This window comes from Humulus lupulus, chromosome 7, assembly GCF_963169125.1.
Source record: "Humulus lupulus chromosome 7, drHumLupu1.1, whole genome shotgun sequence".
NCBI lineage: Eukaryota > Viridiplantae > Streptophyta > Magnoliopsida > Rosales > Cannabaceae > Humulus > Humulus lupulus.
In genome coordinates, this window is record NC_084799.1 from 41,391,176 (window position 1) to 41,416,126 (window position 24,951).

The 24,951-nt window shown below is 33.9% G+C and overlaps 4 protein-coding genes across 4 annotated transcripts; 2 read left to right on the top strand and 2 right to left on the bottom strand.

The window, feature by feature from the left end:
• Positions 1-5,283: 5,283 nt before the first annotated feature.
• On the bottom strand, positions 5,284-7,060 carry LOC133791227 (large ribosomal subunit protein uL4c). The gene is made up of 2 exons (XM_062229157.1): positions 6,150-7,060; positions 5,284-5,549 (listed from the first exon to the last, which is right to left on the bottom strand). Exons 1-2 carry the CDS (start codon positions 7,009-7,011, stop codon positions 5,512-5,514), a joined length of 900 nt encoding a protein of 299 aa, XP_062085141.1. The 5' UTR covers positions 7,012-7,060; the 3' UTR covers positions 5,284-5,511.
• A 6,564-nt stretch (positions 7,061-13,624) lies between these two features.
• LOC133791623 (uncharacterized) lies at positions 13,625-16,367 on the bottom strand. Its single transcript, XM_062229542.1, has 4 exons — positions 16,324-16,367; positions 14,854-15,715; positions 14,072-14,643; positions 13,625-13,988 (listed from the first exon to the last, which is right to left on the bottom strand). The coding sequence occupies exons 1-4, from the start codon at positions 16,365-16,367 to the stop codon at positions 13,625-13,627; spliced, it is 1,842 nt and encodes a 613-aa protein (XP_062085526.1).
• A 3,760-nt stretch (positions 16,368-20,127) lies between these two features.
• Positions 20,128-21,598, top strand: LOC133791228 (josephin-like protein). Its single transcript, XM_062229158.1, has 2 exons — positions 20,128-20,446; positions 20,777-21,598. The coding sequence occupies exons 1-2, from the start codon at positions 20,363-20,365 to the stop codon at positions 21,242-21,244; spliced, it is 552 nt and encodes a 183-aa protein (XP_062085142.1). The 5' UTR covers positions 20,128-20,362; the 3' UTR covers positions 21,245-21,598.
• A 1,146-nt stretch (positions 21,599-22,744) lies between these two features.
• On the top strand, positions 22,745-23,408 carry LOC133791229 (josephin-like protein). Its single transcript, XM_062229159.1, has one exon. The coding sequence runs from the start codon at positions 22,968-22,970 to the stop codon at positions 23,391-23,393; it is 426 nt and encodes a 141-aa protein (XP_062085143.1). The 5' UTR covers positions 22,745-22,967; the 3' UTR covers positions 23,394-23,408.
• Positions 23,409-24,951: the final 1,543 nt, after the last annotated feature.

Genomic DNA, 24,951 nt, shown 5'->3' on the forward strand with positions numbered 1-24,951 from the left:
CGTACACTGGGACTGTCGACATCACTGGCAACAACAGATGTCTAGGCATGTGGAGTGGATCACCAGGCTTGTAGTCATGAGGCAAGATATAAGACTTTGTATCTAATTGTAAGTGGGTGGGTCGGCTCTGTTCCGTGGATTGATCTAATACCACCAAAATCAGTTGAACCAACTGAGTCATGATCGTAGTCTAATTCTGAAGTAATGTCGTCTGGCCCTCATTAACCCTCTGCAGCCTCTGGGCATAATCAGACTGGCCCTCCTCAATCCTCTTGAGCCTCTGCATCAACTGCTAATAATCAGGCTGGGCAACCTGACTAGAGGAAGGTGCACAAGCCTGTGAAGTGCCCTCCTCAACCCTCGAGACATCCTCGTAAAAAATAAAAGCTTCCTTTGCAACCTCTGCCAGCTTCTCTGCCTCTACTTCCTCCGTTGCAGTCCCAGCCTCCACTACAATTGATTCCAACTCAGAGAATAACCTAGAATCAACATCTGGGAGGCTATTGTAGTAGACTACCTCACCAGGACGTGGCTTCAACATGGAAAATACCACCAACTGCATGGTCAAATAACATATGTCAGAAAAACTTTAATAAAACAAACCGCTAATCAATTACTTTGTCATATTTAACAAGATAAAGTGGAAATTACTCGACGCTTGCCAAACATAGGAACCAACTCAGCTGTCGAAAGAGTGATATTGGTCTTCGTAGCCCAACTAAGTATCCTGGGAATCTGGTTCCCACTATTCTCACCAAACTTACTCCCAATAGTTGGCATGGCCTCAAAAGCCCAATACAGAAGTGCAGGGGCATAGCCATAGAAACTGTACTTCGACTCCTTCTGTTTTTTGCTTGAACCCTCTTTCTTCTTCTCCTCGTAATGTTTCAACTGCTTCTGCGTGTCCTTCTGAACTCCTCTAATAACCTTCTTAAAGGAAAACTTCCCCCACGTATACTTGAAAAAGTAATCAAGATCCTCAACCATCTTCAGTGAATCACCTCATATACCTATTGTCTTCTCTGGGGCATTAGTACCCCCTCTATCAAATAGCATAAACTCAGCTTAAATGCATCTTCTGGGTTTGTCGAGGCCTTCAAAGCATCTTCCAACTGACCAAAACTAACCTTCGAATCACCATTAAAATATTCTTGGATGATCCGATCACTTGAAAGATGCTCTCTACACTCATCTGGGGACGGTGTGTTCCCAAAATTCAACCCGATAACTAGGGCAAACTCTACAATCCCAAATCTACAAAGAGTGTTTCCCACGTATAACTGGCCCTCTTTAGGCTTCTTGCTTTCCACCTTACGCAACATCAGATGATGCAATAGAACCCCAGAAAAACTAAAGAGCTTCACCTTAAAGAACTATCCAAACGGGCATGCCTCTGCCCGTTCACTAAGCCTATGCCTCCTAAAAATCTCTATAAGGGTATTCAAGTAAGCACTACCCCTATAATTGACATGACCAGGAAAGTGCTTCTCCGACGGTATAATAAGGTCAGGCATCTGAAAAAAAAAAAAAAAAACTATTAGTAATATATTTTTAAGAAATCTTGCCAAACTGTTAAAAATACAATTTTAAACAATTTGGTAAACATCAAGGCATGTCGAGGCCCATCGAGATAAAAAATAAATCAAAAGGCAAATAAACTATCGAGGCTTGTCAAGGTCTCACACAATATCTGATGTTGACCATTACTATCGAGACCTGTTGAGGCCTATCGAGGTCTCAAACAATATTGATGTTGCCACTACTGTCGAGGCCTATCGAGGCACATGTAAAATCATAATATACTTAATATTATTGAGGCCTATCGAGGCACGTGCAAAATCATAATATACCTAATTCTATCGATGCCTATGAGGCACAATCAAAACTAGAACCTAGCCGATACTATCGAGGTAATCTAACCCCCCACTATTTTTCTATCTCTGTCGAGGCTAATCGAGGCCTATCGAGACCATATCAAGGTGGGTCAAATTTTCTTAAAAAAAACCAAGAACTCTGTATTTCTCAGTCCCGATCTATCATATGAACAAAAATCAAGAACAAAACAGACATTGCAGATTAAAAAGAAAATCCTTCACCTCTGCCTACTTCGATCCTCTGGGTGCTTCTCCGATGCCTTCTCTGATCACAGGCATGTGGGTTTTGACGGATTTCCTTCTCCGACAATGAATGCTTCTACTTCTCCGATTTCGTTGGGTTCCGACAGTTCAAATGTGGGTTTGGATGATTTTTCGGCTTCGAGGCCGAGAGAATAGAGAGAGACCAAGAGGGAATAGAGAGAGAGTGTGGGGAAAAAATGACAGGGTTATTTTGGGAAGTAGGGTAAACAATAAGACCAAAATGGTATTTGTAAAGTGATAGGGTATTTTTGACATAGGACCCCCTTTTATGCATCAAAAATCAAATTTCCACATCAAAATTACAGATTTAGGAATTATTACCGCAAAAAAAAAAATTGGGTATTAAAGTGTAAATTTTGAAATTTTTTTTGGTATTATCATTGCAAATATCTATATATATATATCTTCTATATAATAAGTGTGTAGATAACAGAAATTCTTGGTTTTAACGGTTTTTTATTTTTTAATGTTAACGTTAATGGAATATTATTATATTTAACAGAATATTCATATATTTAACGGTAGTTTGTAAACACTTAAACTTAAATAAAATAAAATTAATAATTAAAAAAATTAAAATAAGATATTTTTGAGATATTTTCCAATGATAATTATTTTACAATAATAAATAATTAAACAAATTAAAATTTGATATTTTTGAGATATTTTACAATGATAATTATTTAAAAATAATAAAATCATATATTTTATAACTTAAATAAAATTTAATTAAATTTAAACTCACTTATTAGAATAATATCATATTAAACATATAATATAATCTATTGTGAATTAGCAATAAATTACTTTTTTTTTTAAAACTAGCAAGAAACTTAAATTTAAAATCTACGTATAATATTTAATATTATATTAAACATATAATATATAATCTCTTGTTGTCAATCCCAAATTCAAAAACTAGAACAAACATAAACTTAAACAAAAAATAAATAAATTATTTAATTAAAATATGATATTTATTGAAAATTTATATGAAATTAATATAAATTTAATAAAAATAATTAATAAATTTTATAAATAAAACTAAGCAAATGTGCATATTGCTTGTATCGTGTGTGTGTGTGTATATATATATATACTAGGTAGAAGCAACGTGTAAATGCACGTTTTTTTAGTTTTAAAGTTGTAAACATTGTCTATAATTTTTATAAAAACGGGTTCACTATTTTTTAAAAATATATATATATTTATAACAGAATGAATTATATATAATCTACATATGATATAATCTCCACATATAATCTCTACATATATGATTTTTAAACACAACGTTGACATATATATATATTTATATGGCTACATGACATATATATAAAATACAATAATATTTAAAAAGAAATTAATAATAGAAAAAGTTATAGTGTAGACAGTAGTATACATGTATCAACTATTTTTAGTTTCTAATGTATATCACAATGTCTTTTGGTGAATTTGATGAAGAAAAAGAGCTTCAATAACTTAATAAAAAATAAACTATCACACAAATTTATAAGATAAAAAAATTATATATATGCATTTATTATGTTTAAATAAATATGATTTAATTATTTAAATTATCATAAAATATCTTTAAAATATTATATTTTTATTTATTTATTTATCTATTTATGTTTAAGTTTATGTTTGTTGTAGTTTTTGAATTGGGTAGTGACAACAAAATATTATATATTATATGTTTAATATGTTATTACGTTTAAGTTTAATTAAATTTTATTTAAGTTATTAAATATATAGTTTTATTATTTTTAAATAATTATTATTGTACAATATTTCAAAAATATCATATTTACATTTGTTTAATTATTTATTTTATTTAAGTTTGAGTCATGTTTACAATCTAATGTTAAATATAAAAATATTTTATTAAATATAAAAATATTTGATTAAAGTTAACGAAAAGAACACTGTTAAAACAAAAAAAATTGTTATCTACCCACATTTTATATAGAATATATATATATTAAATACAAGCAACACGCAATATGAACGTTTGATTAGTTTTATTTATATAATTTATTAATTATTTTTATTAAATGTATATTAATGTCATATAAATTTCAAACTAATATCTTATTTTAATTAAATAATCTATTTATTTTTGTTTAAGTTTATGTTTGTTATAGTTTTTGAATTTGTGAGTGAGAATAAGAGATTATATATTATATGTTTAATATAATATTAAATATTATACATGAATTTTAAATTTAAGATTCTTGCTAGTTTAAACAAAAAACAAGTTGCTAATTCATAGTAAATTATATTATATACTTCATATGATATTATTCTAATAAGTGAGTTTAAGTTTAATTAAATTTTATTTAATTTATGAAAATTTTATTATTTTTAAATAATTATTATTGCAAAATATCTAAAAAAAGATCATATTTTAATTTTTTTTAATTATTTATTATTTTAAAATAATTATCATTGTAAAATATATGAAAAATATCTTATTTTAATTTGTTTAATTATTTATTATTTTTCAATAATTATCATTGTAAAATATCTAAAAAATATCTTAATTTAATTTTTTTATTTTATTTTATATTTAAATATTTACAAACTACCGTTAAATATAAGAATATTTCATTAAATATAAGAATATTCTATTAAAGTTAACATTAAAAAAAATAAAAATACTTTAAAACCAAAAATATCTACACACTTATTATATAGATCAGATGTTTAAAGTGAAAAATTGTACTGCTTTATATGATTATAAAGGCTATGGCATAATCTATCATGCCTCCTTGCACTGCACGATGGAATCTATGGCCTTCAAAATTATATCCATATATAATATTTATACCGTAAAAAACAAATATTTTTGTCAATCACAGAGATAAGTGTAAAAAACATTTGGTTCTAAACTTGTTATATCTGTAACGATTTTGCCATGTCGTTGGGTGCTCGTCTCTTTTGCTGTAAAAATATAACCAAAATATTACGCTAAGGTTCCCAACATAACAACTAAAAATTCTCTCCTCTCCTTACTGTGCTTGTTGTGCCTCCTCGTTATATTGTTTCGCTCCCATTCAAGACAGTAAAGTAGTAAGATTTTAACAGCAGCCTGCAGCAGAAATAAAGCCAAGACCACTCATGCAAGGGGGGAGTGAACAAAGAATTGGGTAATAGCCGCCGGTCAAATTAGATACATTTGCATTAAAAAAAGAGAGAATTTGCAGATTGATACAAATGAATGCACTGGAATCTACCATAACCAGCCTCAGATTCTGAAAAAGATTTCAAAGGCTACACTAAATGCTTGTAACTTTATGCAAGACAAGAGGGAGACTATTTGACCAAGGGAAAAAAAATGTCACAAGAACCAGCATCTCTATTCTCCAAAATATTACTCGGCTGGTGCAGGGTTCTCATCCGCAGCAACTCCTGCATTTTAAGTAGAAAATAAAAAGTTAGTCAACAATGGAATGTACCGAACTCATAAAACAACACTAGTTCTCCTTGTTCTCCTGGCTAATGTGCTTCACAATACAGCTTCCCAGCCTATGTTCATGACTTCAAATTTCATAATGACACTACTTTTGGCACTTGGCACTCCAAAAAGAGCATGGCTTTTTATCAAAATAGTATGTGGGAAGCCTTTATCTCATATATACGAACAAAGAATTTATTGAGTTTAGGTAGTTTCATCAAATTTCAAAAGCAACAAAAACAGAAATCTATGACATAACGTTTAGTGGATGTACTAAACACTTAAATGCAAATATGTTCACTGTTTGAAATCAAACGAATATCACAAGAGTAATGGTTAATGGACTACTGCATAGACATAATCACAATCAAGAATGAGACCAAAATAAACCCAATTCAATCCAATCCCATCCCATCTATGAAAGCCATGAATCTAAGTTTTTAAATGCTTATTACTATCTCCACTTAGTATATTAAGCAAGTAAACGACAGTAATTTCAGGCTACAAACTAATCCACTACTCAACAATGCTTGAAATGATCACATTTTTCTCACCTTCTTCTACTAGTTCAACTTCACCACCATCAGCTTCTTCATCTTCTTCCTCATCCTCAGCCTCTCCCTCAAAATCAACACCGTACCGGCCATTCAAGTAATCCACCGCATCTTGAGTCAATACAAGCTTATCCGCATTCAATATATCAAACAGGTTAAGGGTCCTCGGAGTCAACATCTTCAGGGTCCCAATATTCCGACTCGAAAGAACCACATTCTCACTCAAATCCATAACCAAGAACATCGATTTCTGCTTCGGATCGATACCCCATCTCTTCAACGCCGCAATGAACTCTTTCGTCTTCGGCTTCTCAAACTTATCCCCAAAATCCTCCACCACAATCGTGTTCACGGCGGCGCTAGCCACCGCCGTCGAAATGGCCAACCTCTTCTCCTTCCTGTTGATTTTGATGCTCCAATCCCTGGGCTTAGGCCCAAACACGACCCCTCCACCGGGTCGTAGAGGGGTTCTCGTGGACCCTTGTCGGGCCCGGCCCGTCTTCTTTTGAGGATAAGGCTTCTTGCCTCCACCCCTAACCTCAGCTCGGGTGAGGGTTGAGGCGGTACCCCGACGCTTGTTCTGGAGGTCCGTGATGATTCCTCGGTGGACGACGGCGCGTGCTGTCTCTGGCGGTGCTGCCTTGACATCGAGGTAGGTCTCACCGATTTTTTCACCGGTGAAGGAGAGGATTGGTAGAGTAGCGAGCTCGGAGCTGATGGCTAGAGGTCTGGCGTTGAGTGTTTTGAGGGAATTGGGTCTGAAGGCCACGAGGGGTTTGAGGTTTTGGCGGTTAGACGAGGTGAAGAAGACTGAGGAGGAGAAGAAAGAGAGTGAAGGTGGTGTTGTTACAGAGGACGCCATTGGAGATGAAAATTACCGGTATCTTCTTCTTCTTCTTCTTCGAGTGTTGTTTTATCCACTCATATCCGTTTTGGGATGATGGTACACTCATGCCTTACCTGTCGTTGAGTATACGACATGTCGTTCCTTAAAACGACTGTCGTTTTGTTTTTTGATAGAGAAAACTACAAGTCGTTTTTAGTTTCCTAACAAAGAAAGTATAAGTGAGTAAAATGCTTACATCGTTTGTGAACTTAAAAATCTGCTAACGGAAAATATCAAGTGTCACATCACTTTTACAGAGTATTATTTTGGCTCTTAAATTTTTAAATACACCAATTTTGATTGGGAAATTTTAGACTGTATGACATACATAATTTTTTTTAAATGCCAACATAACTTACTTTTTTAAATATATGCTATTTTTAAATTTTTGGACAAAAATAACCCTAGCATTAAACACTCTCTTCCCAGCCAAAATCTCATTTCTCTCTCAGTCTTTCATCTCAACCGACCTCTCACATTCTCATAATCTCTCTTAGGTGAAGCTCTCTCTCTCCTCACAGCCGTCGTCGCCACCTTTTTCTCCATTGCCGGCCACGGTAAGGCAGTTGTGGTTTTTTTTTTAAAAAAATTGAATCGTAATGTATAAAATCGATGAAATGGGTTTGATTTTTAATCTTTATTTTGCAAAAATGTAGCTTAAAATGGGTTTGATTCTATGTGCATCATTTTGGAAGATTATGTTTAAATTATGCAAAAATTTTGTGGGTCGATGTTCATTCAATTCTACATCGATGCCATTTCGATGTTTCATCGATAGTAATTCGATGACATACAGTGCATGTGTATATTTTTAAAATATTAAAAAGTTGTTCATCGATGCGCAATCGATGCTCCATCGATAGTATTTCATCGACCAGTAAATGAAGGCGATAGTCCATCGATGCGCAATCGATAGTATATCGATGTAATTTCGATGTTTGCATGGTTTTCATTTTTTTGTATAAAAGTCGATGAAATTTTGATGCTATGTCGATGCTATGTCGATGCGATGTGATGGCTTTTATATGTTTATTCGATGCTTCATCGATGTTATTTCGATGGTATATCGATGGTTGTTCGAGCACATTAATTTGATGGTGATGCATCGATGGTTATTCGATGCTATATCGATGCTATGTCGATGCGATGTCGATGTCTTTATATGTTTATTCGATGCTCCATCGATGCTATTTCAATGGTATATCGATGGTTGTTTGAGCACGTTAATTTGATGGTGATGCATCGATGGTTATTTGATGCTATGTCGATGCGATGTCGATGGTTTTATATGTTTATTCGATGCTCCATCGATGTTATTTCTGTTGGGGTTTTATACCCTAATTAAAACTCAAACTCTTTGTAATCTCATTTTATTATCAATAAAAGAATAGAAATCATTTTTTGACTTGGTCAATCACTTTGTTCACATGTTTTATTTTCATGATTATTTGTTTAATATAAACTTCTATTAAATCCCGAGCATATAGCTAATCTTATTTATAGTGACGTAATCACAGTAGAATATAAATATGATTATATGTTCAAAATAAGTTAGTCCTAAGATTAGTCAGTGCCCAGGATTTACACTGACTTGCCAATCTACAATATGATCTACTTACACATTATAGTGTTATGTTCTTTCCAGAACATTAGCAAAGTAGATAAGATCGGATGTATTTGTTACATCGGACTGGACTGATATTGACAGTTGATAATATAAGTAAACATACCATTATTATCTATTCTAGTCATATCATATAGTTGACCATAGGTCAATTCAATCTCAATTCTGAGTGGTTAGTATTCTAACTGATTGTATTATTTGAGTTCTTTGACTTGTTCGTTACCAGCTTACCCTACGGACTAGCCCATACTTACATCTTGGGAACTCGGTAGTATAATTGAGTGGGAGTGTTAATCATAGATATGAACATCTATAGCTTCTGATGAAGAAGTGAAACGATGGTTTCCTTTTAGTTTGGTTCAAGGTGTTAAATGATAGAGATCTCATTTCAGTAATTAAATTAGTTTACTGAAATATCATTTATAAGGAACTAAGTGTTTTAAGGATAAAATACAATGAAGGGTAAAACGATATTTTAGTCATATCTCATTTGAGACCGTCTATAGAGGATTGAGTGACAATTATGGTTGTAACAATGGATAATTAATAGCGTATCTATTTGTTATAGAGCGTTCTATGAATTCAAGAGTGCATTTCCGAGTCTATAGTGGAGTCACGAGGAATTAATAAGTTAGTAAATTTATTTGTTAGATTTATGATAACTTATTGGAGCTTGATTTCATAAGCCCATGGTCCCCATTGTACCTTGGATAAAATAATCTAGATAGTCTCAATTAATTGATTTAATCATCAATTAGAATTATCAAAGTTGACCAGGTCAATTTTGGATAGTTTCACAGAGTTGAGTAATTTTGAGAAGAAAAGAGAAATTGTGGCAGATTTATTAATTAAGATAAATTGGTATCTAAATTAATAAATAAATTTAAATCAAGGTTCAAATTATAAATAATTAACTTGATAAATGATTTAAATAATTATTTAATTAATTAAATCAATAGAAAATAATACATGCCTTGATTTTAAGTCCAATGGGCTTATAATCAAATGAGAAATTTCACGAGCCTATAGCCCATGATAATTTCGACCTAAGACTTCAAAATGGCTATTATTTTATTGATTTTTTAATTAAATTAAATGGCCTAATTGAGTCTATAAAAGGAGTGCTTAGAGAGAAATCAAAACATAAGTTTGATAAGTCACAAGTCAGATTTTCTGATAGTTTTAGATTCTCTCTAAACACAAGTCATTTTCTAAGCCTCTTTATTATTTTCTCTTCTTCTCTCTATATCTATCTCATGTGTTGAGAATTTCCCACACTAGTCTAGGTGGTTCTAAGGATACATTGGAAGATTGTGAAGAAAATAGAAGATCGGTTCAGTTTCTTGATAATACTCTGCGACAGAGAGGATACAAGAGTTAGAGAAACTGAAGGAAGGACTCTTTAATTCCGCTGCGTATATTGTAAGTATTCTATTCTTTGTTTCTCTTTGAATTCAATTTTAGAAACATGTTTTAGGCTATCTCCTATTAATTTGTTTAATATTAGATATACATGAAAATAGATAAAGATCCTGTATAAGCTAATCCAACCATTTCAATGGTATATCGATGGTTGTTCGAGCACATTAATTTGATGGTGATGCATCGATGGTTATTCGATGCTATGTCGATGCTATGTCGATGCGATGTCGATGGCTTTATATGTTTATTCGATGCTCCATCGATGCTATTTCGATGGTATATCGATAGTATTTCGATGACAACAACAGACTGAGTATTTTTTGTAAATTAAACTAATTCTCTTTTTTTTGGATATTTTGCAGATGCCACCCAAACGTATCCCACCACTTGAGATCCCTATAGAGGATCATTATGTCGGTCGTATGACCTATAGGGGTTCCGGTAGGTTAACAAAATTGAAGAAAAGATTTGAGGAGCATAGATTGTTGGGGAAGGTGAATGAGTCTGTTTTTGGACCATTCTTCACAGCCCCTGTCTTTTCATTCTCTGGGGCATTGGTGCACACACTGCTTTTGCGGAAGGTCAAGTCTCCGCGTGGCGTTGAGGTGCACTTCTTGATGGGCCCAAACTTATGTAAGTTTGGGGTGCACGAGTTTGCCATTATCACCGGCCTGAGCTGCTCCTGTCCACCACTTGCCGTTGACAGTCAACCTCACATTACTTCCTCCCGCCTAGTTAATACATATTTCAGTGTGGAACCCGAGAAAGACATTCGTTTCAGTATGTTGGAACGAGCTTTTAGTATGTGCGATGTACCTGATGATTTGTACAAGCTCGGTTTGGTTTACTTTGTGGAGGGGATACTATTGGCCGCTGAGAACGACAATGCTATTTGGCGAGATTCATTGTCGATGGTCGAGGATTTAGATTATTTTGAGAAGTATCCGTGGGGATCCCTTTCATTCGATACAATTGTGAAACAATTCAATAGAGATATGAAAGCGATTGGTGCTACAATACCAGGTAAGAAGGCGAAGAAGATCACTGGGGTGGAGTCTTCTAAGGGTGTTAAGGTGGAGGCAAAGTACACTTGCAAGGGGTATCCACCAGCCTTGCAATATTGGGCATACGAGATGATTCTTGATTTACAGAAGGAACACGCCAAGCCCTGTGGATTCAAGTTCCCTAGGATGCTACAGTGGGAGAGCACAGGCCAGCCGAAGCATTTGCATTTGAAGGATGTACTTGCGAGGAGACATGTAAGTTATATTAAATTTAAATAATTCAAGAACTTTTGAATTATACTAATCAACTTATGTCGTTTCTAATTTGCTTGTTTTGTTTCCATTACAGTTGTCATGCATTTCTATCTTAAGGCCTCGACCAAATGAGCGAGACTTCTTCGATACCATATATCAAAGGACAGATGGGGATGCTCCTAGGTATGTGATGCTGCAGAATATGATCCAGCCTGCACCAGAGGATGGAAAACCTTGCGATCCTGAGGCAGAGGCTGCTGCGGTGGCTGAGATAGCCATGGAGGCTGGAATATTTGTGGAGGATGCCTCGACAGAGACTGCTCCAGATACTAGTACAGAACCTACTTCTGCTCCTGCTCCTGGGGCTTATGAGGAGGTGTTGGGTGAGATGGCCAGACTATCAGGTGTAGTGGACGAGGTTAAGGCCACTCTAGGTATGGTCCTTAAAAATCAAGAAGTCATATTAGAGAAGCTGGCAACACTAGGTGGTATACCTACTCCTGCACCTACTCCTGCACATACTCCTGCACCTACTCCAACAGAGGATGTAGAGTACGACATTCTCCCCACATGTTACGAGCCTCTTTTTGGAGAAGCCACACCTTCTCAACCAGTACAGACGGTCTTAGGTACGACTAATCCATGAGTTTTTACATGTTTTAAAGAGATTAGATACTAATTGCTCCCGTTACAGGTAAGCGCACTAGACAGAGACTAGTAAGGTACGAGGGCTATACTCCAGTAGGCAAGAAACCAAAGTTCAAGGACCCAATTATGATCCTTCCTTTAAAGGTGTTGGATCAAGATATGTTGACAACTTTTAACCGATGGGTACTCGGTGAGATTGAAAATAGCAGACCGAGGAAGTTGGAATGTTGTGATGGGACCCCTGTTTGGTTCTTGAAGTTGAAGGTGACAAAAGAATGGTTGGCAGAAACTGTAAGTCTCTTATGTTTGTTAGAACATTTATCTCATTTTAACAATCCACTCTTCCTTAACGTTACTCTATTTATTTGCAGCATCTCGACGCTGCAAATTATCTTATACGGAGACTTCTTTTTGAGTTGCCGAAGACGTACCCCGTGAAAGCCATCGTACTTGATTCATCATTTGCACAATATATTCCTGCTAGATATGAGGAATTCAAGAACAATGGCAGGACTTACCAATGGGACTCGGACATTCTTAATTTCCTAAAAGGAGATGCCAAAAAATACAAGAAGCCTTAGGGTGATTGCAACGAGGTCTACTTCCACTGGTGCTTGGAAAATCGGCACTAGGTCCTTTGCGAAATAAATTTCGCTGATTGGATGATCACTGTATTTGATTTAGATCATTCCAACTTTAGCCATAATAAGTTGTCTGAGTTGATCGAGCCTTGGACTAGGATGCTTCCATCTTTACTCAACGCTTCTGGTATGTTTAAAGGACACCCCAAGTTGAAAATAGCTAGACCGAAGATCACTATTCCAAACTTTGATTGGCGGCACATGTCCATTGATATTTTCCCACAGTCTAGAACCAGGTAGACGTACTAAATTCATATTTTCATAACATTGTTCTCCTTTAATTTTCAATACACTCACAAATGCGATTTCTTGGTTTAAGTGGAGATTGCGGCATATTCGCCATCAAACACTTGGAATTTATTCTTAGAGACATTCCCTTATCATATGCCATCGAGGACAACATTCAGTACTTCAGGGATAAATTATGCATCGACATTTTTTATGAGAATGTGTACCCTTGATGTTAGAACATTTATTTTGATTTCGATGACACACAATAGTATATTTCTCCTTAGTTTTGTATATAAAAAATGTCATTTCGATTAACAAAGTCCATTAATACACAAATAAAAAGAGTAACAAATTCCATTAATACACAAATAAAAAGAGTAACAAAGTCCATTAATACACAAATAAAAAGATTAACAAAGACCATTAGTACCCAAATAAAAAGTTTAACATTGATGCCATAAATTTCAAACACGAACTTTACAAGTTGCCCTATTATGGCCTAGACCTCCACAAGTGCTGCACTTGCGTTGTACAACCAATTTATCTCCATTGGAAGGATGGCGTTTCGTCTTAGGCCTACCTTGTTTCTTCTTTGGACGACCAACCGGGTTTTTCTGCGCAGGTGTTCTCACTTTTATTGTCATAATGTCATGTGGAACAATCCACTCTTCCTCGTTACCCATAGGATATATAGATTATGTGTAAGAGGACCTCCATGTCTCAATTTTATAGTAATCTAAACACAACGAATAAAAGTTCACCCCTCACTTAAGGGATCCAGATAGTGCATGAGCACATGGGATACCAATAATCTGAAACATGCCACATGTGCATGTCTTATTCAGGAGGTCGACTTCACCATTCAGCTCACCATCTAACACATGGAACTCACGCCTCCCTATTGCATAAGGGATCAAGAATTGAGCTTTCTCAGCCATATCCACCAAATTTTTCTCATAGGTCAGTGCAAGAGTTGTAGTTGTCTTCTCGCTAGTTTCTCTCCTATCACAGAACCAGGACTGCAGTGTGAAGCGAATAAATTCGACGAATGTAGTTATCGAAAAGCTCCTAGCGTCCCGGGTCTTATTGTTGAAACTTTCAGCGTAATTGCTTGTCATTATATTATACCTAGTATCCAGGAAAACTAACATTTAATAATAACATACATTTAGAAGATTTCATAAATTAAAATACAATTCACAATGACATACCTATTTCCAGGAAAGTAAGCACGGGACCACTTATCAAAACCCATGCCTTCTAGGTATTGAGCAATGGCTGGGTCTTTCGATTTGATTTTTTCGAAGTTAGCGTGGAACTCGAATTTCCTAAAAGCATATGCCGCATTATACATCAACACATGACAATGATCAGTCTTGAATTTAGCAACCACATTCATACTAATGTGGTGGTAGCAAGCACCGTGATAGGCATCAGGGAAAATAGTTTCCAAGGCATGTGTAATACTTGCATGCCTGTCAGATACAAACGCCAGGTCCTCAACTTCCCCAATCGCTTCCTTTAGCTTTGACATGAAATACTTCCAAGAATCATGATTCTCACTATCCACAATACCAAATGCAACTGGATATAGATGGTTATTTGCATCCAGTGCGACTACACATAACATCTGCCCACCGTATTTTGTTTTTAAAAAAGTGTCGTCCACACATAACACAGGACGACGTGTACGAAACCCTCTTCTACTAACTCCGAGTGATAAAAAGCAATATTTGAATCGATCTTCCTCAGTGACAAAATCTGTCAACGTCCCAGGAATTTTCTGTTGAAGCATGAACAGGTACAATGGTAACTTCTGGTAGGATGCTTCCAGTGTCCCTCTGACATAAGAAAGAGCCTTCTCTCGGCATCTCCAAGCTTTTCCATATGACAACTCAATGCCATAATCATTCTTAATTTCCTCTCTTATGTTGTTTGCCATGTACGCATTCGATCCAGCCTGATATTTTTTCTTTATGCAATGACCAATAACCCAAGGTGCAGCTTGGCAATGGCCTTTATGTCGGAGGTCAAGTGAGCAAGTGTGTTTGTTGGTGAAACGAGTTATCTCGAACATATCAAATTTAGTAATTCTCCTCCCCCTCAATCTCCACCCACAATCAAGATCCTTGCAAGTGATATACCAAACTTCAGTACCTGACTTCTTCACCACAAACTCAAAGTTCTGCTTCATTGCATACAAGTGTGCCTTCGTCTTCAACTCTAACTTGTTCTCAAAAACCTTCCCAACTTCTATTACTCCACAACTCACCCCAGATAACGTGGGGATAACATAAGAGGGGCATGGGATATCTTCAGCAGTATACTCTAGAGAACTGCATCTATTTCCATCATCTTGTGTAGTTGGACGACTGCTCTCTGAGCCAGCAGTCCTCCGTCCTTGGCTTTCTTGACATCTTGGCAATGGTCGCATATTTAAATTATCTACTTGAACCACATGTAGCATCGACAGCCGATCCTCTGAGTTATCATCAGAACTACTGCACCCCTCAACTCTTTCATCATTATCACCAAAATGGGCAACCGGATCATCATTGACATAAGGCTCATACTCATACCCATCATCATGCGGGAGATTTGTTGGGGGAAAAAAAGTTTTATTATGACTAGGACCTCCCATGCATAAACTTGGCCCAGGAGCTATTTGTGGAACAGTCGTGCATGATTGATTATGATTTTCCATATTAACACTCGCTCTAGGAGATGGATCAATAAGAGCAATGTTCTTTGCAATCGAACTAACGCATATAGGAACTCGATGTTTTAAGGACTTCGAATTGTCAAGAATAAGAGCACTAACTCCTTCATCATTTGTGCTTTCAATGGGATCTACGCTAAAATCATTGCATGTAAACGACACTTCCAACTTTAAGTCAAATAATGACCTATCCACTTTCAACTTTGAATACAACTTCTCCAATAATTCTATGTAACCAACATCAATTGGTACATGTATTATAGTGTTCAAACCAACTTTGAAATTCCATTTTTTTGCTTTCTGTTCCCAAACACTGTTGTAAGAAACAATTATATTAACTCTGGAACCTGCAAATTTACAAAAAAAAACATAAGAAAATTATAAAAATAAAGTGTAATCGATGAAGAATCGATGGTAAATCGATGATGAATCGATGCCTATGAAAATATGTATTGCAGTTCAATATCGATGCCATTTCGATGCATAATCGATGCTGATGGTTGCCATCTGTACGCGATTCTATTTCGATGGTATATCAATGCCACATCGATGTTATATCGATGTTGAACCAAATCAACATATATGGCATTGATTCAACATCGATATACCATTGATATTACATCGAAAATAACATCTAAATTAGATGTTCGCCTCAGCATCAACATTCCATCGATGTACCATCGAAATGGCATCGATGTACCATCGAAATGGCATCGATGTACCATCGAAATGCCATCGATGTACCATCGAAATGCCATCGATGTATCATTGATGCTGATGGTTGCCATCTGTACACGATTCCATTTCGATGGTATATCGATGCCACATCGATTCCATATCGATGCTGAACCAAATCAACATATATGGTATCGATTCAACATCGATATACCATCGATATTACATCGAAAATAACATCTAAATTAGATGTTCGCCTCAGCATCGACATTCCATCGATGTACCATCGATTTTGGAATGGCTCCCACATAATCCCAGATCTAAAGAATAGTTCAAAAATTGTAGAAAAAAAATCCAAACTCAACTGCGGAACAGTTCGAATCTAATATCTAACCATGTCATTTCATATTCACAAGTAGATTAATGAAATGATACTTACCCATGATTTTTTCTCTTAGAAAATGCCAAGAAACTTCCAGATCCGAGCAGTGCTGTGAAAAAATGGCTGTAAATGATGGATGAGAGAAAGAGATAGAGAGAAAACTGTGTGAAGTGTTAAATTTGAGTGATGAGGGTATTTTTGTCCAAAATAGGGGAGGGGGCACATTATGGGGAGAATTTTTATGATGGCATGTTAAAAAATTTAATAATGTTATGATGCATATAGTGTAAAATTTCCCTTTTGATTCTCCAATAAATGTGATTGTCCAATTTAGTTCTTTAATTATGTTTTTTTTTTTTTGGAATAGTTTTGAATTTTGAAAATTAGTTTAGGTGCCAAAACTAATGGTACAAAAAGTTACTTTAAAAAAAAAGAATAAATAGTTTTTCTGTCCCTCTACTACGACCATTGTATGATTGTATCCCTGAATGATTCGCGATGTTAAAAATGCCCCCCGAATTATGCACGTTACTGAAATATGAGACTTCTGTTAGATTTCGTCCTAGGTGGCTAACAGATTGATGATGTAGCATTTTGTCTCTTGATGTGGCAGTGCCATATGTAGAATAATTAGAAATTTTTCCCCCCGAACTTTGACCACTACCAAATTGTGCCCTTTTTATTAAGACTAATTTATTTTTTTTCTTTTTAAAAATGATAATTAAATCCTTAAAAAATTAAAAAAAATTATTTTAAAAGATTAAGAAAATAAAGAATACTAAAAGTTTCAAATTAATTAAATAAAATTCAAATAATCAAAAATTAAAAATCTAATTAATAGCAAATAACTTATGTTTTACTTTTTCTTTTCTTTTACAATATAAAATAAATATATTTTAATATAAAAATAAAAAAATAAATCCTAAAACAAAGATTTTCCCCTTTGTCCTCCTCCTCTTAAATTAAAATTTTTATTTATTTATTTAAATCTTTTGTCCACCTCTTTAGTTAAAAGTTTTTTCTTTGTTTTAGTATTTATTTTAAATGTTTATTCTAAAATAATTTTAATTAATATTGTAAAAGAAAAAGTAAAAAATAGTTATTTGTTGATAATTAAAATTTTTATTTATTAATGATTTAATTATTATTTTTAAGAAAAAATATTTTTTTATAAAAGGGGTATAATTTGGTAGTGGTCAAAGTTCGGGGGGCAAAATTGATAATTGTTCTACACATGGCATGCCACATCAACAAACAAAATGCTACGTCATAGGACGAAATTTAACAGAAGTCTCATATTATAGTAACGTGTATAGTTCAGGGGGAATTTTTAACATCGTGAATCATTCAGGGGGCACAATCATACAGTGAACATAGTTCGGGAGCAAAAATGTTATTTATTCTTAAAAAAATAACTTTAAATAATGTCTGTTACACATTGATTTTGATACAAAATACCATTAATACAAGGGAAATTTGAGTTTTTATGCTTAATGAGGTGTCCTAAATCAAAAAAATGCTAGGCCATCTAATCATTTCAAAAAAATGCCAAATCTTTTGGCAATACCCAAAATATCCCTCCCATAATTTTTCCCATCCAGTTCTTTTTCTCTCTTCCCTCTCTCTCCCTCAACCCACTCCTCTCAACTCTCTCTAGAAAAAAAATCCATGGGTAAGGTAAAATAGAGAACTCAATGTAATAGCAAGTATTCCTTACTAGGACACTAAAATACTGTATTTCGAACATATTTTGCCATGATTTTTGGGTTTTTTTTTGCGATTTTTTTCAAACCTGGAACTTTGAAATTTACAGAAAATCGACGTAGTTCGATGGTGGTTTGATGGTGCTCGATGTTGCTCGATGGTGGTTCAATGGAGGTTCGTTGGTGGTTCGATGGTGTTCGATGTGATTCTTGCAAAATGCGTAATTTTTCACTCGAGTGTCCGTTTGGGGTGATTTTTTTTTATTTTGGATATTTTTTTCAAGATCTACATGTTTGAGATATTTATATACACATTTGAGAAATGTAAATCTTGAAAAAAATGACAAATGAAAAACATACCTCATGTTCAAGATATGTTTTGGGTATGAACTTGAAAATGTGTATGTGAATATCTAAAACGTGTAGATCTAAAAAAAAAAATACAAAAAAAAAAAAAAAATCACCACAAACGGACACCCGAGTGAAAAATTATGCCTCTTACAAGAATTGCATTGAACCACCATCGAGCAACTATTGAAGCACCATCGAGCATCATCGATTTTTTCATGAAAATCTTGATTTTGAAGGCCCCATCGAGGTAGCATTGAACACCATCAAGCAACCATCGAGTTAGGCATAATTTTTGAGTTATTTTTCAAATCTGAAACTCTGAAATATGTAGAAAACTGACTTTGCTCGATTGTTGCTCGATGGTGCTCGATACTAGCTTGATGGGGCCTTCAAAATCAAGATTTTCATGAAAAAATCGACGTTGCTCGATGGTGGTTCGATGCAATTCTTGTAAGAGACATAATTTTTTACTCGGGTGTCCGTTTGTGGCGATTTTTTTATTTTGGGTATTTTTTTTAGATCTACACATTTTAGATGTTCGCATAAACATTTTAAAAGTTTAGAACTTGAAAACATACCAAAACATATATTGAACATGATTTTAAAAGTTTAGAACTTAAAAACATACCAAAACATATCTTGAACATGAGGTATGTTTTTCATTTGTCATTTTTTTCAAGATTTACATTTCCCAAATGTGTATATAAACATCTCAAATGTGTAGATCTTGAAAAAATACCCAAAATAAAAAAAATCACCCCAAACGGATACCCGAGTGAAAAATTACGTATTTTGCAAGAATCACATTGAACACCATCGAACCAACATCGAGCAACATCAATTTTTTCATGAAAATCTTGATTTTGAAGGTCCAATCGAGCACCATCGAACCACGTCGATTTTCTGCAAATTTCAAAGTTTCAAATCTAAAAAAAAATCACAAAAAAAACTCAAAAATCATGCCCAAATTTGTTCGAAATGTAATATTTTAGTATCCTAAGTTTGGAATACTTGCCTTTACACTGATTTCTATTATATTTTATCTTACCCATTGATTTTTTTTCTAGAGAGAGTTGAGAGAAATGAATTGAGGAAGAGAGAGGGAAGGAAAGAAAAAGAAGTGGATGAGAAATATTATAAAAAAGATATTTTGGGTATTGTCAAAAAAATTAACATTTTTTTTAAATAATTTAAATACCTAATATTTTTTTTTTTTTACTTACAACCCCTCATTAATCATAAAAACTCAAATTTCCCTAATACAATCACATGCAACTTGATAGTATATGTTCGGATGTTCATTTTAAGACAAATTTGATCATCAGATTGAAACGATTTGTCGTTTCTATTGAGATAAACGACCAACTTTACTAAAAACGATAAACAATTACGACGACGACGGTTAAATTTGGAAACCAAATAAGAAAGATAACAACAGTAACAGATAGATAATGACAAGAAAATAGAACAAAACTAGAAAGCGAGAAAATATAGAGAAGCCGCCAAGGATTTGGACTTGCCCAAAACTCAACTCAGTCTATCACCGTCTTCCTTCGTTTTCTGAACAAAGAAACCTTAACTCGAGATCTTCTAAGGCTGCGAAGCTCCCACTATACGTTTTTGCTCAATTCATTTTCGGGATTTTTGTGGCGTTGGATTTAAGAAACTGAATATGGCGAGCAATAATCCTCAAATCTACCATGAGAGGCAAAAGCTTCAATTCTGCCTTTTGCACTCGTTAAACAATCTCTTTCAGGTACCCTTTTACAAACTTCATCTCTCTTTACTCCCTTATTCGTTATTTTGGTGCCAGCTTCTTTAATTTATAAGATTTTATTCGATTTTTACGGAAAAATGTAACAGAAAATGAAAATAGAATTGAGTATTACCAAAAATATCATATCTTTAATGATTGGAATTACGATAGAGCAAACCCATTTGTGATTTATGCCTACCTAATTCATGGGGGGTTTTTTATTCAAGAAAAAAATTCAATATATGATGTGAATAATTTTTATTCGATTTCGTTTAAAGGGTTTCTTTTTCTCTACTCATTATATTAATTTATGTATAAAATTGTAAACAGAAAAAGGACACATTTACACGAGCAAGCTTAAATGGGATAGCTGAGAATCTTGTTCTTGATGAAGCAGAGAAGAGAACATGGACGCCATTATCTGTACTCTTTAAGCCTCATCATAATACATTCACCGGAAACTATGACATAAATGTTCTAATAGCGGCTTTGGAAGGAAAAGGGAAGAATTTGGTTTGGCATGATCGTAGAAATGGAGCCTCTTCCATTGATCTAGATGAGCCTGAAGAAGATGCTTTAATGGGGATTGTGCTCAATATTCCTGTTAAAAGATTTGGTGGGCTTTGTAATAGTAGGCACTGGGTAACATTGAGAAAGATTGGTGGTACATGGTATAATTTGGACAGTGATCTTGCTTCTCCTATGGCTTTTAAAGATACTGTAGAAGTAAGAAATTTCTTGGACAGCATGATTGGGCTTGGTGGGGAGGTTCTTCTTGTTATGAATGCTAAACAATGACCTTTTTCTTTTGTCTCTGTGTGTGTGTGTGAGAGAGATAAACTGTCTGAAATGTGTGTATAGAACTTTTGTTATACAGATCGGGATTTGGAGGCAGAGTTGACCTTTTTATTGTTACCTCTCTCAGCGCTTAAGATTCTTGATGGTTGTGGGAAAGTCTTACTGGAAAATTATTATGGCAATTAGCAGTTGTCTGAACTAGATTCTTGTCTCCTGATGTAATTGTGATTTGTGAATAATTGGAAATCTTTGTAAAGGTTGAAGGTTACTACTTGAGAGTTACTTTGATCCATACATTCTGTTTAAATGTCTATAATATGCTTTAGGTTGATTGGTTTTTGGTACTTTTTTTTATGGTGAAAGATGTTATGGTATATAATGAGGAGCTTATGTTTTGGAACATATTAAGAATAGGTAATCATGCAAATAGGTTAGGCCATCAATCTGGCCTTGTTTGCAAGTGAAAATATCAAAAGAATGTGCTCTGCAGTTTGAAGTAAATTGGTCATGCTATAAAGGAACCTAATGTTAATGTCATTGTCACTTTTAGTGTCTCTTGTATCCCTTTTCCCCTGTATTTTCTTTTCTCTCATGGTGGAAAGTTTCTTTAGTAATTCTAACAGTGACTCAAAATCATTATAAAAAAGCAACAGCCATCAAAAGAACTTTGGCCAGAGTCCTCTTCTTTGCATTTAAAAGAGTTTTTGCAACCCCCCTTATTTTTTTTATCCCTTTTGTCCTGTTATCAATTTACTTTTGAAATCACTTTTCTTTCTCATCATTTTCATTTTCATTTTCAATATCCCATTCCCACCACCAGCCCTTTCTCTCCCCACTTTTCTCCGAAAGGGGAAAAAGAAATTCTCTAGCACTTAAAAGAGGTCCATTTCTTCCAGACTGCTAGTTAGATGTTCACACGGAAAAGTCTTTATCAATTTGAAATCTCTTAATCCTCAGCTTAAAAACATAAAATGAAGAATTGAAAACATTTCACTTTGATTCCATTAGGAGGGAAAATAGAAGAAAAATTAACTGAAAAGACACCAACCAAGTTGACAAAGATTTACACTTCAGTAAGAATGCAAGCCTTAATTGGCACTAGAACCAAGTTGACAGGATTGAAACTCGAAAGTGTACTCATTTGAAGTCACATGGAATATGTTTGTTCTTTCTAATTTAAATATGTACCGCAAAGAGTATCTTTGTTGAGCAAAACTATTGAAGTTTTGTCCCAAAATAAGAAAAATAAAAAGCGGGTTGTCTAAGACAAAATTTAATGCTCCTTTGAAACAACCGTCGAACAGTTTGCATGATGACAATCAAATCATGGTATATAGTAGCCAAAACACTCCCCAAGAATCATCACTTCACTTTTTTTCACTCCTTTTTTTGGTTTTTTTGGTTTTTTGTTGGTTGGAAGGAATCATTTTCCCTATGCTTGCACTGCATGCAAGCCAAAAAGTAGAACTCACCTAGTCCAACCAAGAGTAGATTTTGTATTGGGGGACGCAAGTATTTTAACTTTTTGGATTCTGCTTATGCGTCTCTTTTCTTACCCACTATACTAACCCCTTTTGGCATCTCATATCCCCTTATTGTTCTTCTACATTATTTTTTTTTACACAACATCTTATAGAAATAATAATATATATATAACACCTACACAAATCTTCCTCTTACTCCACTCTCTCTCATTCTCTCTCCCCCCTCTCTCTCTCTCAGTATGTTATCAAGAACTAATTCCCATGAGCCCAGTAGAGATTACACAGAAGAAAAATCATTTCTTTATCACAAGCAAAATTCTGGTAGGAGATCATCAGTTGGGGGAGGAAGTAAGAGATTTGGAATTGGATGTGGGTGTACTAGTAATGGATTTCAGCTTCCAAAAGGGAAATCTTCCTTCTTGTCTCCGATTCGATTACTGAAGCATTTTGCTGGAGAGTTTGCAAGAGTTTTATGCATGGTGTCTGGGACCAGAAGAAAATCATCATCATCATCATCATCAACCTCAAGAAAAAACTCTTCTTCTGCAAGATCAAAACCCTTTGTGGCTCCTCTTGATTCTCATAGAATGGAAGCTATTGAGGATTGTATTCAGTTTATCAATTCTTCTTGTACTTTGTCAAGATCAAACTCCACCGCTAATTAATCTAATATCCTTTTAGACTTTTGTTATATATAAAGATCAGTCTATGGATTTTTTTTTTCTTTTTCAGATCAGTTATAATACATTCAACTCAAATCAGATCTGTTTCTTATAGAGATTTGAAACTTCCATTATACATTTTAAACCAAATGTGCTATTTTTATATGCATAGTTGGAAGCAAGATCTCCTTTTGGCTTTGCTGGTTTATTTTCTCAACTACTTTATATTATCAAAAGATTAGTTGCCATTTTACCATGATTGCTTGAGTTGTGCAAGTGCATTCTCTAATATTTTTTTAGAAAATTTGTATAACTTGATAAAAATATACATGATGTGTGAATGAATGAATATCGAATAGTAGAATCTTCTCAAGACATTTCTAGAGAAGTTTTTTTTGTTTTCGTTTTTCGCTTTTAAATAAAAGTATTATTGATATTTTTTAACATTATCAAGTTAGTTCTAAGCATTTTAAAACTAGTACTAGGTAGTTTTTGAACTGCTCCTTCATATGTGGGTTAGCTAGCCGTCATTAATTGTTCCTTGTCTTATTTACATAAACATATTGTACTGTTTAGTATTTAGTACAAGTTTTTCTCAATTAGATTTATTTTTTTATAAACTACTCAAATTAACATAAATATTGATTTTACAACAATAATTGATCAAACCACTACACTCAATTCAACAACTATACCTCTTTTATGTATAAACCATTTATTGCTTGAAGATACAGGAAGCAATTTAGTAGTTGTGTTGATCAATATTGTAAAACAAATTTTGTATTTTAATATCTCACATTAAACAAAAAAAAATTAAAAATTCTTTGAAAGTAAGTGGTATACAATACAACAGAGAGATGTATGTATGCAAAGCTCACACAGAAAGATGTATGCAAACTTCCTAAATTCTGATTTTATTAGTATATTGTTCTCACATAGAATATCATACAAGAATGTTTTAAGCACATATAAGTACATTTCTTCTTCTCTCTAATTAAGAAGATAAGTATATATGTAAATTAAGTCTCTTTCTAAAATATTTAAGACCAAAAAACTATAATAATTGCTATATAAATACTTAAAATTTCATCTCTTAGTTTGAGGCACAAGCAAGCCTCTTGATTGCAGTTCACTTTCAATTAGTATTGACAAGCTAGTAGGATTTATATATGTATATATAAATAAATGTTTCTTTTGTTTAAATTTCCATAGCGAATAGTATAACTAGCTAAAATTATCATAATGTAGATCGGTTCATACCAATCTGTAGCTAATTATTAAAATCAATTCCTATATCTAATATAAAAAATCATGGAATCTATTAGTGTACATGATTTTTTTTTTCTCAACCAAAAGTTATCATTTTAAGACAAAGACTACGTATGCAGACATTACACTTATAAAAAATTATAAATAAATGTTTCATCTAACAAACAAATGTCAAATATCATGATAATTATAAAAAAACCACATAATCAATGTATATATATAATAATAATAAAAAAAAATGTGTACCTTTGGTTTATTATAGCAGCTAAGCCAGCTCATCTCATCAGAGATA